The sequence below is a fragment of the Phocoena phocoena genome, chromosome 1 (assembly GCF_963924675.1).
Source record: "Phocoena phocoena chromosome 1, mPhoPho1.1, whole genome shotgun sequence".
NCBI lineage: Eukaryota > Metazoa > Chordata > Mammalia > Artiodactyla > Phocoenidae > Phocoena > Phocoena phocoena.
The window spans coordinates 123,327,107-123,342,502 of NC_089219.1; the positions used below are offsets into that span (position 1 = coordinate 123,327,107).

General features: G+C 51.1%; 1 protein-coding gene across 1 annotated transcript in view; it reads left to right on the forward strand.

Moving 5' to 3' along the window:
* The window catches only part of UCK2 (uridine-cytidine kinase 2), a 69,999-nt gene extending 59,290 nt beyond the window's left edge, over window positions 1-10,709 (forward strand). The window contains exons 4-7 of the mRNA XM_065884315.1: window positions 132-274; window positions 6,221-6,318; window positions 8,812-8,860; window positions 10,267-10,709. Of these exons, the coding sequence (XP_065740387.1) occupies window positions 132-274; window positions 6,221-6,318; window positions 8,812-8,860; window positions 10,267-10,406 (430 nt within the window). The 3' untranslated portion in view covers window positions 10,407-10,709. The remainder of the gene's footprint in view (window positions 1-131; window positions 275-6,220; window positions 6,319-8,811; window positions 8,861-10,266) is intronic.
* Window positions 10,710-15,396: the final 4,687 nt, after the last annotated feature.

The window sequence follows — 15,396 nt, forward strand, 5'->3', positions numbered from 1 at the left end:
GTTAGCTAAACGCTCTCAGTGCCCTTTCAGTCAAGGGGCTAGGACCCCAGACTCCCAGAAAACTTCTCTTGTTTCCTCCTCCTGGGCTCCCCCTACCTGGCTCGGCCCATCATCTGCTCTGTGCTTTGCAGGAAGGAGGAGACGGTTACTGTCTACCCTGCAGACGTGGTGCTCTTCGAAGGGATCCTGGCCTTCTACTCCCAGGAAGTGCGAGACCTGTTCCAGATGAAGCTTTTCGTGGACACAGATGCGGACACCCGGCTCTCCCGCAGAGGTGCGTTCCAAAAGCCTCTGATGGCCCTGTTGGTCGCCTGTGACAGGCCCCTGCCCTCCCCGATTCTGGGGTCCGTGCCTTCCCTGAGGCAGCCTTGTGGCTGCCTCGTGGCTGCGTAGCCCAGCCCAACTGAGTCAGTCTAGCCCCAGGGATGTCCTGTTGCCCAAACATTTGGTGACATTTGAGAAGGGATTAGTCACTTACTGTTTCAGATAACAAAAAGCTTGTGAGGTCACAGAGATGACATAAGAAGTTCACGTTTTGGTTTTGCTGGGGAAAAGTTTGGTTAAGTGCTCAGTTCCTTATGATTTACCCACAGGTGTCATAATCAAGATGGGAACTCACTGTAGGACATCTGGGGGGTGGACAGGAACACCCTCTGCCTGCAACTCTGGGCAGCTGGTCCCACCTGCCCGCTTCTTTCGCCCTTTGCTTTCCGGAAAGTTCTGTGGAGGTTCGGTCACTCAGTCCACCCAGCTCGGGAGCAAAGTCAGTTGTTATCTCTGCAGGCCTTCCTTCCACGAGTGCTGAAGACACCAAACTGCTTGCTGGTGGGAGAGCGGAGCCTGTGAATTCAGCTCTGCGGGACATGAAGCAGAGGGCTTGCTTCTGCCAGAGAGCTTGGGAGGCTTTGTGGGGGAAGTGGGTTGTGGACTTGGATGTGGCGGGGTGATGGCCTAGGCAGCCCAGGAAGGCATATACCGCAAACAGAGACACCATGGCTTGTTAGGACTGTCTTGCTGATCTGGGCAACAGGTAGGGCTGTCGCCCGTGGGTGGTGTGAGGGGGAATGGAGAGTTGGGGAGAGATGAGAAAAGTTCCTAGCAGAGTTAGAGCTGACCGGACCCCAGCCAAGGCAGCGGGGTGTGGGTGACTGAGGAGAGGGATGAAAGCTGACTCTTAAGGTTTGAGTCCCCATCGTGCGGAAGAGGAGTGACACAGGAAACGCCAGGGTTAGCTCCTAGTCGCAGAGCAAGTCATTGGCAGAGTCAAATTTCATAAGCTGCAGCCCAGAGCCTTCTGACCTCAAAGTCTGTGAAGTTTCCTCTTTTCCGGTTCATGAAACAGATTTTTAGTTTATCCAGTTCAGTACTCTTGTCACAAGAACTATAAGTGGAAATGGCAGAATCTAGAGAAATGACTCCCTGGGTTTTACCCTCCTAAGAAGTAATAGGAGTCACACTCTTTTAAGTCAGGGGAGCTGTACTTCCCCTCCCCGGTGGTGTCGGGCAGTGGGAGTAACCTGATGGAAAAAAGGAGAATTCTAGTCCCAGCAGAGCCCCTTGCTAGCTTTGTGACTTTGGTGCCTCTTGTGACCTCCCAGGCATGGGTTTTTTTATTTAAATGGGTAATATGAAGGAGACAGGCCTGTTTTTTAGGGTTACACAGGCCAGGTTAGAATTTCATGATATTTTTTGACAGATAATTGAGGCTTGAGCCTGACAATTGCTTATGCATCTGCCCCAGGGTCTGGTTTATCACCTTCATCCACAAACCCAGGTCCTACCTAGGCTGATCTGCTCGGATGTCCATATTAGCTTGCCAAATTTGGGAGGCACCACTGGGGGGAAAATTGGAGTCAGATGAACTGGACGTTATTTAAATCCTGGTTTCACCGTTGAGTAGATGTGTGACCTTGGGCAGATTATGGGTTTTTTTGTTTGTTTGTTTTTTGTTTTTTTTACATCTTTATTGGGGTATAATTGCTTTACAATGGTGTGTTAGTTTCTGCTGTATAACAAAGTGAATCAGTTATACATATACATATGTTCCCATATCTCTTCCCCAGATTATGTTTTAATCTCTTTGTACCTTATTTTCCTATTGGTTGATCATGTAAGGATTAGTTAGTACTCCTGGGATAGTTGTGCCGATCAGAGGTAATGCAGGTAAAACGCCTGGTGGTGGCATTAGTCGATAAATACCCATGTGACAGATCAGAAACCTGCTTCACCTGAGATGATGATGTTATGTTTTCCAAGTGTTCTCTCAGGCCTTGTCAGAACCTCTTGAGTAGTCATGTCCTGAGGAGCTGGTGACACCTGGGTTGGTAGCATCATTAGTCCAGCAGGTGGTACTAAAATCCCAGGGGATGGAGTGATGCCTGAGGGTGGAGCGAGTGCAAGAAATTGCATAGGAAATTAGAACCGCGTTTTGTGGAGGGGCAACATCCTTGGACTCTGATTCATTCAAACAAGTAATCCTACGGTAGATTAAACAGAAACTTCTCCCTCCTTTTCTTGTGCTGAGATCCTTAAGTGAAATGGGGGAGAGACCTGAGGTGATGGTGGCCTTCTCTGGGGATTTCTTAGGGTCAGTTCTCTTCACCCCCTGCCTTCCCTGGTGCCCCCGGGGCAGGTCGCTGCCTTCTTTCCGTTCCGCTGTCTTGTCACGTCAGCCACTGCTTAGTCACTCTCAGCAAAAGCTGTTTCTACACATTCACTCTCTGTCCACCTAGGACAAAATACATGCCTGGCATGTGCTTTGTGGGTAAGGGAGAGGGAGGGAGGGTTAGTCGGGAGCTGTGGGGCAAAAGAACATTCCTGGAGACTTGAGTGAGCGCTACGATTTCACCTGTTTGTGGCTTACATCCTCCTGGGCACATTCCAGGTTGACCCTCATGTGGGAGGGAGGTCTGCATCAAGTCTCATAGCCTTGGAAGTCGGAAGGACTTCCTTCCTTCCCAGGGACCCCCTTGTGTTTCTAGGGAATTGGTTTCCTCCCAGCAAAGCTTGCCTTTGCCTTCCCTCTCTTACATGCATTTAACCAACCCTTGAATTAGGGACAGGGGAGACGAGAGGCGGGGGCCCTGAGACTGCTGACCCCTCCTCTCTCCCGCCATGGCTCTCTGTGCCCAGTTTACACGGAGTTAGGGCTGCAGTGAGCCTTGGCATAGTCAGTGTGTTCTTTTACTAGAGTAACACATCTCCTCAACGAATTTTTAAAGTGAATTGACAGCCATGGAGGAATTGTGTTTATTCTGGGTCCTCTTCTACATTTGGTTCCCAGCTTTGGCTGATGTGAAGCAGCATTAGCTGATTGGGAAGGGCTGAGTGGAGGCCAAGCAGGGAAGGGTAGACCTGTCGTTTCCTGCCCTTTACCCTGCAAGGCCCCTCTGAGAGGGCCTATCTCAGCCCAGCAAATGTGCCAAGGCCAGAGTGATGACAAGGAAGCTGGTTTTAAGTCCCTGGAGTGTCCGGTTTGTGCCAAGACCTTGTTCTGCCTTAGTTGTTGGCTTCGCCCCGTTTCCTGACTGAGGAGGAGGGCGTTTCATTGCAGTGAACTGGCTGGCCCCGAGCTGTCCTTGGCTTAAGGAGGGGGCCCGTCTGTTTAAGGTAATAATTCGATGGAAGGCTCTTGGGAGCGGAGGTGGGCGAAGCCTTGCGTCTGGGCAACGTGCCGACCCACTGCCATCTCCTTTTCCAGGGTGGAAGCTGGAGGATGCCTCCTGCCTGTCTTCCTGTTTCTCCCTCTCCATCCTGTCTTTCCACGTGTCCGCCCTCCACCTCCTGCACTGCAGCCCCCCCCGCACCCCACCCCCACTGGGTCCAGCCTGCTCACCTGAGTTCACAGTTCCCATCCTTCCGATACGACAGTCTGCTGTCTCAGGGAGCCATCCCCCTCCCGGAGCTTCCTCAGTTCCTGTTGTCTTCATAGAAATTTAGGCTTATTGAATACACATCATGTACCAGCCACGGTGCTGAAGCGTTTTATGGATATCTCCCTGTCTTCCTAAGTGACCGCTTTGTGAGAAAGTTGCTATTATGGGCTCTGCTTTACAGTCAAGGAAAATGAGCTCCAAAGATGTTAAGTAACTTGTCTAAGGCCACAGAGGTAGTAGCTAATGGGGTCAGGATTCAAACTGGGTCAGTTTTGCCCCCATCGCTGTAGCTGATGGGGCAAGAAGTGGCTTCGGGCTTCAGCGGTCGCAGGTGTGACTCACCTGCGTCCACTGCTTTCTCCCTGGTACGTTCCTGTCTCCCGTGACATGACAGGTGATGCTCTCGGGTCTGCAAGACACAAGAGAGCTGCAGGCCTGGGCCAAGGGCAGTGGCAGAGCGATGTGAAAGGGGAGTGAGTGTGTGTGTGTGTGTGTGTGTGTGTGTGTGTGTGTCTGTGTTCTGGGGGAAGGACAGAGGTTCCCACAGTGCTGAAGCTGTCAGCAGTTGTGTGAAATGCACGTCTTGTGAAACAAACCCGGCATCAGGCATTTGCAGGGCTTTTGAGTCAAAGCTGCTTAATAAGTGCGGGCGTGTGTTTGCTTTTTCCCCCCCAGCTCTGATACCCTTTTGGTCTGGCTTCTTTTTTTCTTTGGACCTTATCTGGAGATGTGTGAAGAGCTGGAGGCCGCATGGGCTGTGTGTTTTGGTGAGCTTGGCCCGTTGGCCTGAGAGCCCGAGCTCTTGGAGGCCCGTGGGGCTGAGCCACGTGGCACCTGTTGGGGCTCCTACTTGGCCGAGCGTCCCTGGCAGAGCAGCGGCGGTGGCAGCTGGAGCAGGGCCCTGTGTCCAAATGCCTGAGAAGACCATTTCCTGGCTGGGCTGGGTGCACAGGCGGCAGGGTTTGTGAGGCAAATCCTGACGATTTAGGGACCAACCAACCGTTTTATTGCCAGGGCTCATGCGGGGGGGAAAACTCCTTGTGATTTGAGGAGCTGGTAGAGAAGTCAGTGGCGACAGCAGTATATTTGTTACCCGGGTTTCTGGAATGGGGTCTTCCTGACAGTTTTCTAGCCATCTGATCGTGCAGACTTCATGCCAGCCTGGACCAAAACCACAGGCTCTCCCTGTTACCTGCCCTTCCCCACGTGCGTGCGTTCCTGTGCGCATGCCTGCACGTAAACACAGAATTATTTACAGACGTGGCTTTCCAGAAATTCACTTACAAGTATTCCCTATGTTTGTTTAGAGTTTCATCCCACACTGAAACGATTACCTGAGAAATGATTGAGGGGAGCTGAGAGCCCATTGCAAATGACTGTAGATGGATTTGATACCCTTTTGGGGTAGGAGGGAAAGGGTTAATAGCCAAGATTGAAAACATTTGTAGGGAGGGGCTGTTTTTGATTATGGAACTCAAACTCACTTGCTGAGTTTGGGAGAAACTCAGGCCCAGGGAGGTTAGTGTACAGTGGCGGAACGAGGATTCTGGACACTTTTCCGTGTTTTGATGAAAGACTGTATTAAAAGCAGTGTTTGTTGCAAGTCCCTGAATAACAGCACCCCCAGGAGGAAGAAGGTAGAAGATGGTGAGTTTGGGTCCATCTGGGCAGCTTCACAGCTCCAGCCCATGGTTTCTTACACCATGGTTTTCTCATCTTTCACTAAGAGGTCTTCCCTTTGCAGACCTCTGTGCTTGAGGTGGGCAGGAGTGGCTGACCACAGCTGGGCCCTCTGTCCCACTTCTACCCCCTGTAGGGGCTCAAGTGTGGGTGGGAGCCGGGCAGGTGGAGGTGGCACATCAGCAGAGGGTTGCCACCCTGAACACAGGTAAGTGTAAGGGCACGGGATCAGGGTGGGCAAAGGAGAAGTCTCCGGGCAACCCGCACCCTTTTCCAGGAAGCCCCACCACCTCTCTGGGCCCGATCCACTTCCTATTATGAGTTTGTCCTGCCTTTTTCTGGGGTTCTCAATGAAGTTTTATTTGGGTCAAATGTTGCTTGAAACCAGAAGACGATAGGCCTTTCCTGGAAAACCTCTTGCTTTGGAGAGCATAGCTGGATTTGACTGTAGCAAGATGTGAAAATGCAACTTGTTTTTCCCAAAGCGGCTGCTGACTGGCTCTCGGTCAAGTCTCTTAGGCATCCGGCTTGTGAATCATCCAGAGTCATTGCGAATCATCCAGAGTCATTGCGAAGCCTGTGTGATCCTGGTCGGCCTCGTGAAAGGCGGACATGTATTGACTCATGCACTCTTTTCTTGATTCTTGTTTTTCCTTCTCTTCTAGTATTAAGGGACATCAGCGAAAGAGGGAGGGACCTTGAGCAGATTTTATCTCAGTACATTACATTCGTCAAGCCTGCCTTTGAGGAATTCTGCTTGCCAGTGAGTTGTGTTCTTGTTTTTCATTGAATTTAGTCTTTAAAATGTAATCAAACAAATAAAGGTCTGTAAGTTGAGCTCCCTGGCTGGGATTTCACTCATTCCCTCCTCTATCCTCAAGTCCCAAGAAAGGGCAGCCTTTGGTGCTTTGTTTCCTATCACTGTGTTCTCCAAGAGCTCTGTCCTGCCACTCTTTTTCTGGGGTACCCCTTCAGGATCCTGCTGTCTGATTCCAGCAAGCTGTACACTTCTTGCTTGGTAGGCTCATGGTGTGAGACTACCTTTGAGACCACCTCATGGTGTGAGACCCTTTATCGAGGGTGCATCAGTATCCCAGGATAGACTCAGCCACTTGGGTCTTCAGAAGGTCTGTGATGGTTGGAGTACTGTTGTAGGAGGACTCAGCTACAAGGTATTCCCTTCTGATTCTCTTCTGCCACTACATCTGAGCCCCGTTTCGAGCTTGTCGTTGGTCCCCGTGTAAGTTCCCATTTGGGAGGTTCGCCATATTGGAACAGGCTTCTGTACTGCCCTAGCACGGGCTCTGTCAGGCCTCCCCATGGCAGCTGGGAACTCTCTAGTGAGGTGGCTTTCAGAGAAGGAAGGGTGAGGACGGTGGAATTCTCAGCTTTTAGCGAATCAGCCCTCAGCCTAGGAAACACCCCAGCTTCTTCATGAAAGACCTGCGAACGTTGAGGGAAGACCTCAGGGACATGAGGTTTGGAGTGGTGGGGTTAAGTTCTGAGAGAAAGCGAGAGAGGTTGGGTCTTCGTCTTGTCTTGGGTGATGCCTTCAGGGAGATGAGAGGTGTAGAGTGTGGCCGAGTGTGGGGATTTCTCTGCTTTGCCTAATAATTAACTTCTTTTTCCTCCCATGGAAAAATATGATCCCAAACCGTCTTTCTTTTTTCATTTTTATTGGAGTATAATTGCCTTACAATGTTGTGTTAGTTTCTGCTGTACAATGAAGTGAATCAGCTATACGTGTACCTATATCCCCTCCCTCTTAGATCCCTGCCATCCCTCCCATCTAGGTCACCACCTAGAGCAGCGAGCTGAGCTCCCTGTGCTATGCAGCAGCTTCCCACTAGCTCTCTATTTTACACATGGTAGTGTATATATGTCAGTCCCAATCTCCCAATTCATCCACCGCACCCCACCCCTGCCCATCCCCCCCACCCCGGGGGGCCTCTTTCTTTCTTTAAGTCTGTTAGTGGGTTTTGCATCAAAACAGACTTGACATTTGTTTCAGCCTGGAACCAGGCAGACTTCGAGTCAGACTGAGTAACGCTGATGCCCTGTTCATTCCCCTGGAGAGGATTGGGTCACAGGATTAGGTTTCTGGGAAGAGGGCAGAACTGGCTGTGGAGCTGTGAAATTCTATCCATCCATCTGAGGACGTCTCCTGCTCTTTTTAACTTAATAATAAAAATACAGGGCTTCCCTGGTGGCGCAGTGGTTGAGGGTCCGTCTGCCGATGCAGGGGACGCGGGTTCGTGCCCCGATCTGGGAAGAGAAGATCCCACATGCTGCGGAGCGGCTGGGCCCGTGAGCCATGGCCACTGAGCCTGCGTGTCCGGAGCCTGTGCTCCACAACGGGAGAGGCCACAACAGTGAGAGGCCCACGTACTGAAAAAAAAAAAAAAAAAAAAAAAAAAAAGAATACAAAGTAAACTGATTACTGAACATACATTAGAGTTTACTGCCAACTTTCTGCTGTTTAACTTATTTGTAATGGAGCTCAGAATTTTACGTAAATATTTTCTAGGTTGTTCTACCTGTTCCTCCTGTCCAGCCACTCAGCTCAGGGAAAAGCAGCTCATTCCCACGTCAACCAGGAACTTGGGCCTGATAAATTGTTGGCCTGGTTCAAGTTGGGCATCAGTCGCAATTCAACAGTTGTAGCGTGGAAGCTGCACGGAGTACAGATGCCCATGTCCTAAGGCATCGTTTATGTGGTCTCACCAGGACACAAGTTATTTGTAAAATGGTCCACAAAATGTCAGTAAACTTTACAAACAAAAAGAGAGTCTGTGGGCTTGTTTTTCTTTCTTTTTTTTAAGGCTGTGTCATAACAGAGCCAGGGAAAGTGGTCATCAATGGCGATTACTTCTTTTTGGGTTTACCCTCGTGCTAGATAAACTGTGTATAGAAATCCAAGGTGAATTGCTCCCCTTTAAGTTTGGTCTTACTAACTGATGGTTTTCCTCGTGGTGAAGAGGCAATTATATATTTGGTTTCAAAGACCACGTTCTCTGTGCAGATTGTAAGCTGAAACAATGTTAGATGCTAATGAGAACTCAGGGAAAAGCCGATTTATTATAAATTAGATAACGTGGATAAAATGTGTTCTGTTTAAAGCCACAAGCTGCTGCTCTCTGGGATTGGTAGAAGGCTGGCCCTTTCCCCACATTCCCTTAGAAGAGGGGCTTTGTCCAGCTTCTCTCTTTAATGCATTGTAATGCATTTAATGCATTGTAAATATCTTTCTCCACAGACAAAGAAATATGCTGATGTGATCATTCCTAGAGGTGCAGATAATCTAGGTGAGTCCTCATGGGGTGCCATCCCGTGGGGCATAACTTCTACCCTTTGTCAGTTATACTTTGGAGTAGGATGTGGTAACCAGACAAGGCTCTATAGATGTGGTTGAGCCACTGGCTGCTGCTGTGAGCCAGAAAAGTGTTTATACCTATGCATCTGGCCTCGGGGACAGGCCCCTGTGAATATGCGTGTACGTAAATGGGGACAGGTGTGAACTTGTGCTTCTCTGGCAACAATCAGAGGGCAATAGATTACCTTCTACTGTCATTCCCAGTAATGATACCTGGCTGCCTTGTATCTGAGGCCATTTTTTTAGCAAAAGTAGATTTCCTTCTTAATCTAATTTAGAATGACCTGCCACTAAGGTAGCCTTTCCTAAAGCGAAAGGGATTTCTACCGCTAGTGCATTTATGCGTTCGCTTTGACTTGTCTAGAAAGTAGGACTATCCCTGGACCTAGGCATAGTGGGGCAGAGTTGAATTGTGAGAATACCCTGTCTTCTCATTCTCTTTATCATTTATTTCAGTTTTCCTCTGTTTAAAAAGTAAAATTTTTGCCGAGCCTTTTGGGAGTTAGTCACAGCAGTGAAAATTTCACTGTGTATTTCTTAAGGACAAGGCCGTTTTCATTTACATTGCCACCGTGCGCTCATCACATCCAGGACAATTAATATTGACTTAATCTCCTTTAACTTTCCTCAGCCTTTCTTTGTTTTTTTTTTTTTTTTTTTTTTTTTTTGTCTTTCTTTGTTTTTTATGACGCTGACATTTTTGAGGAGTACAGGCGCATTGATTTGTAGAACGGCACTCAGCTTGGGTTTGCTTTTGTGCCCCCATGATTAACTTCAGCTTATATAGTCTGGAGAATACCCTGGGGGAGGGGTGTTCTTGGGGCATCACCTCAGAGAGAGCACTTGATGTTTATCCCATTTTGGGTGATGTTAACATCGATCATTTGCTTGAATCATATGATTTATTTCCAAGGCTAAGGAAAGAGAGTCCCATTTGACCTTTGGAGGAGAGGGCCTTCTGTGGGGGTCCCTGTCCTTGGGATGGGGAGCTGCATGGGATGGGGACCCAGTGGAAGGGTCTCACAGCTAACTGATGGTGTCAGAGCGAAGGCCAGACCTCATGTCTACAGAATTTGGGTCGATTGCTTTCATCCAGTCCGTGCCTCTGATCGTGTTCTACGTTGTCCTACTCCGAGAATGCCCCTGCGGGGGTCATATTAGCCCCGATGGAGGCTTGGGGAGGTGGCGTGACCTGCTCGCAAGCAGCAGAGCCAGCTTCCTGGAACAGTTTTTAGCCTGTGGTTCCTGAGTGCCGTCCACCCAAACAGACACACAGCCCCACAGACGTGCTCCCACCCTCCCCGTGTCCCTAACACTCTTCTGGTCTCTGCCCCACAGTGGCCATCAACCTCATCGTGCAGCACATCCAGGACATCCTGAACGGAGGGCTCTCCAAACGGCAGACCAACGGCTATCTCAATGGCTATACCCCTTCACGCAAGAGGCAGGCCTCGGAGTCCAGCAGCCGGCCGCACTGACCCCCGTCTCCTCAGACCCTGGCCCCGATCTCCAAGGGACAGGAGGAGGGGGCAGGAGGCACTGTGCATCTATACATATGGTTTCCTATGACATTGCTGTATTTAAGAAAACACCATGGAGATGAAATGCCTTTTTTTTTTTTTTTTTTTTTTTTTGGGTACTTCGGAGCAGCGAAATGAAACAGAACTTGACCCTGAGCTTAAATGACAAACTGTGCCAACTACTACTGGTGATGCCTAATTATGACTTCAACGTGTAACCAGTTATAAATACATACATATATATATATAGAAAAGGATCTATTTTTGTGTAAATGTACAAATACTGTACAGCTGTTTGCCGTAAGTATTCTGCAGGAGGGCCTGTACTTGAGTGTGTTTTGGGGGCTGGAGCTGGAGTTTCACCAAAGGGAAGTTGCCTGGTGGGTTCCAGGTGGGGCAGGCTCAGGCATCTGGGAGGGAGGCTCACGGCTCGCGGCTCTCAGTGTCTGTGGGTCTCGTTGGAAGTGGAGATTGGAACTTTTGATCGCTTCCCCTGCCAGATGCCACCTTCTTGGTGCTGGAGCTTTAGGATAATGTTAATGAGAGATCCTCTTTTCTTTTTTTTCTTTTTCTTTTTTTTTTTTTGAGTTGAAATTAGACCTCAACTCAAAACTCAACTCAGGGAAGGGGCCCACTGAGGGGAACGAGTCTTCTGCGTTTTCTTCTTGCCCCTGCCCACCTCAGGCTGCTCTGGTAGCTCCACACTTCCTTCCTTACTCACCCGCTTCTCAGTCTCTCCGAAAGCTAGAGCTGCCTCGCTCTCCTTCCCTGGTGAGGATGTGACGGGGTCGCTTCCTGACTGAGTGGGGAAGGAGGGAGTGGGACTATGCCTGTCGTATCGTCTGAGATGCTGGTGCCTCCCAGGGAAGTCACCCATGAGATTCCTTGGGCTGTCCCCCAAGCTGTGGAGTGCACAGTGGACCCTTGCAGTCTGGGCTTCGGTCGAGGGCCTCTGCTGGCAGCCTGCCCCTCACAGGGTGGCAAGAGAGCTCTGCCGTGTAGGGAGCCTGTAGCTTTTGTTCCCCGAGGCGTGGGGATTTGCAGCGAGGTGAGGATAACGGGGACCGTCACTGGCAGCATCACAGCCACATTGATTGACTTATTTACTACGCTGCCGCGTCACGTGGCAGCTGCCGGAAACGAGGGGCGGGGAAGGGGAGTGGCGTTTTTTTTGTTTGTTTGTTTTTTTGCGATACGCGGGCCTCTCACTGTTGTGGCCTCTCCCGCTGCAGAGCTCAGGCTCCAGACGCGCAGGCTCAGCGGCCATGGCTCACGGGCCCAGGCGCTCCGCAGCATGTGGGATCTTCCCGGACCGGGGCACGAACCCGTGTCCCCCGCATTGCAGGCGGACTCTCAACCACTGCGCCATCAGGGAAGCCTGGGAGTGGCGTTTTTAAGTCACAAGTTGGAGTCTTGGGCTGAAAACATTTGGGGTGGAGAATTCCAGCTTTTCCGAGGGCTCCCTCTTGGTGAAAACTTCCTTCTTTGCAAGAAGTACGGATTCCTGAAGATTCCTGGTGGGGAGGGGTGGAGGAAGCAGGGGACCAAACGAGAAGGAGGAGGTGTAATTATAGAGGCCTGAAGCGTCACCTTTTAACTGCAGAAGAGCCAGAAGCTTTTCACCTCAGTGCGTTCCATCTCAGTGCTCGGTAGGCTATGCCCTTAGTTACTCCCTTGTGACTGCCACAGCCTGAAACATTTTGGGGAACGCTTCTCCTTCCATTGCTTTCATAGCCCCTTGAGCCGTTCAGATGAACTGATGCTGTTAACTCTAGTCACACGGAAGCAAGCAGCACCGTGCAGTTTGCCTCCCCTTTTCTGGACTCCATTTGACTCTAACTCCGTTGGGCTGTGTCAAAAAGTCAAACCTAATCCCCAGCAGGGCTTTGCCACCCCTGAGACCTTCAGGAGACTGTGCTGCAGGCTCTGAGGGAGCCCCCCAAGGGCAGCAGCTGCCTGGTTGGAGAAGGGGAGGGTCCTGAGGTGCTTGCTCTGAAGGCCGGTACCTGGCGGGATGGCCAAGTTCTGGAGTGCGTGTTTCCGAGTCAGTATTGATTATCTTTCCAGTCATGCCTTGTGCGGTTCTGAGATGAAGGGTAGATGGCAGGATCCTGAGGACCCAGGGGTCTCCTGCCTTGTTGGGTGGGGCCTGTCTGTGCTCAGGGGAAGCCCGTCCCTGTCTGGGAGAGCCTCGGCCCTTCGGTGGTAGCATGGTCAACTTTACTTGAAGCTCCCAGGTGCCAAACCATTCAGTGCCTTGGCTGTCTATCCCACTGCCTTGGAAGATGGATTCTTCTCATCTCTGAGCCTTGAGTTACTTAGCCGCTTCCTCATCTACTCCTGGTGTTGGGACCAAGCCTCCAGTGTCTCCGAATAGCCCTGTCCTCGTTGGAAGCAGCTCTAGGGCTGCCCCGCCTCTGGGTAAAACCATCACCAATTCTTGGTGTCTTGGTTGGGGGCTCACTGGGCCGTGCTGACGACTCCTCTGGTTCTGTGACATAGTACGTCTGGGGCCAGGAGGGGACGGGAAGCTCTGCCTGTGTGTGGTGACCCCAGCGTTTAGCCAACCGAGTATCTGAATTTGAGCTTTCTATGTGGCCAATCCCGGACTTGGTATTTTAAGAGTCACTGGATCTCTGATTCCATTGGAGAGTCAGATAGAGCCATTAGGCCAGAAATCATGACATGAGTCCCCTGGGTACCCTTTGCTGTCCAGGGAGGCGACATGGATGAGCAGCGTGGGGCAATGTTGGTCGTGTGTACATGGGAGTCTCTTGTCTTCAGAGATACCCGGTGGTGCTTGCTTCTCCCAGGCTGCGCAGGAATTGTCCAAGGACCATGTGTTTAGGGAACAGGCATTGTGTCGTGGGAAGGCCTGATCCCAAGCTCCTTCACCCCAGTGGAGCTTCTGCTCCCTGGGTTTCTTGTTCTTGGGCAGCCTGAGACCAATAGGGGCAGAGAGCTGGCAGTGTGTGTACGGAAGATGCAGTGTTGTGACCTCAGGTGTCCTTTGATCTGGAATGGATAGGGTAGGCCCTCAAAGAGGCAGCGGTCTCTGAAGAACAGGCTGGGGAGGGTGGCAGGGAAAGGTCCCCGGTTCACCCTTCAGAACCTGTTGTCTTTGCAGCAACCCACTGTGGTCTTGGCTGCTGGGCAGTCAAGGACACTGGCTTCTTGCCTCTCCTGGGCTGGCTTGGACACTTGTCTCTGTGTCCAGGGTGGGTTGCCAGTCTCATGAGGCCACTAGGTCAGGCTAAGGCTTGTGTGCGGGAGGGACTGGAGCCCAGCTCGTTTGTGTATCACCTCCTTTGCTGTCCTGGTGAGGTTTCCCTGATTTGACATCCTTGACCAGCACTAGGGCCCAAGGCTATTGGAGGGAAGTAGTAGCCTCTTGCAGGGAAGTGTTTTCCTCTGCCCTGGAGTCTCCCACCTGCCTGTCCACAACCATGTGGGTGAGGCGGGCTGGGGAGATTCTGGGTCCCGGGGCTGGGCTTCTGAGAAGGGCTGACTGGACCTCTCTGCCACTCCTCTCCTTCACCCTGACCTCAGGGTGGAGTGGGGAAAGTCTCGGTGTCCGGGCAAACGAGAGGGAGAACAGGCTGAGGAAACCGTCGGGGTGAGCCTGGCGCTGAGTCCCCCTTTGATCTTGGTCTCTGGGCCTTCTTCGGCCCTCCTGGGGCAGGGGGCTGGCTACAGGTCAGCATCTGGCCACCCTTAGAGGCAGTGAGTGCCTAGCCAGTCCTGCCTTAGGAACAGAGTGAGTGGTAAATAAAGACGTAGGCTTTTCTTTTGTCTCTTAGATGCTTGCGCTTCCCCCTTTTCTTTCTACTGCCCTGCCTTTACTGTTAGCAGTTACATAAACGACCACATACTCTGTACTTTGCTGTAAATAAAGACTGAACAGAAAAGAACCCACTCTTGCCTTCTTTGTGGTGCTTGGGCCGGAGGAACCGTGGCTGAGGCCAGCGAGCTGAAGGGAAAGTAGCGCCTCCAGGCCTTCGCTGTGTGGATAGGGGCACCAGCCTGCTGTCACTATGCCTCCCCTCTTGGGCTGCACCCGGGCCACCATGTGTGCACTTGTGTGTTTCTGCTCTGCTTCTGAAGCCAGGTCAAGATTCCTGGGAGGCTTCTCTTCGCTGGCTCTGGCCGCCTCTGCTCCCTCTGAGGTCATCGGGTTTGCGCAGTCTCCTCCCTTCCTGCCCTCCCTTCCCCATCCCTTCCTCAACTTTCACAATAAAAGCCAGAACAAAACCTTCTAAATAAAGAAAACTTTATTGGGGTTGGGTGGAGGAAAGTTGACATTGTGACAATGTGAACAACTTCAGGTTGAATTCACATACGTATATAATTAAAGTAGTTGGCTTTTGTGCTCCTTGTAGCACCCCGGCTCTTCCCTCCGGCCCCCCCTTTTCTCAGCTTCCCTTTCATCCCTTCACCTGCTGCCTCCCAGGCACCCAATGACCCTCATTGATGTGCGGAGTTGCCCTGCTATTTCCAGCCACTTGTTCCAAGGACAGAGACAAACCCTTCAAGGAATTCAGATCCAAAAGAACTTGGATTTAAGGGGAATCCATCCTCAGAAGGCCGCTGTGTTTTCACATAACACTTAGGTGTGTGTTATCAAGCTCGATTATTACCTGCAGGCAGATGAAGACGTGAGTCGTGGTTGCGCAAGCCGCTTTAGCTGCGATCCAGTTTGCTCTGTGCGTTGCTCTCACATTTCCCCTATCTGTGGACCACGTCTGGAGTCCAAGCTTTGCTTGGGACTCTGTTCATTTCTCAGAATTCAGTTCTGCTTCCTTGTTGTAATCTGAGGCACAGTTGTGCAGGCCAGTGAAGCCCTTGAGAGATTTGCTCTGCCTCCCACCCGCCTGTCACAGCATCCTTTGAGCCACTTTCCGCTCTGCATCCTGGACTCACCCTTTTGACGAGTGAGTGCTGCTTTAAT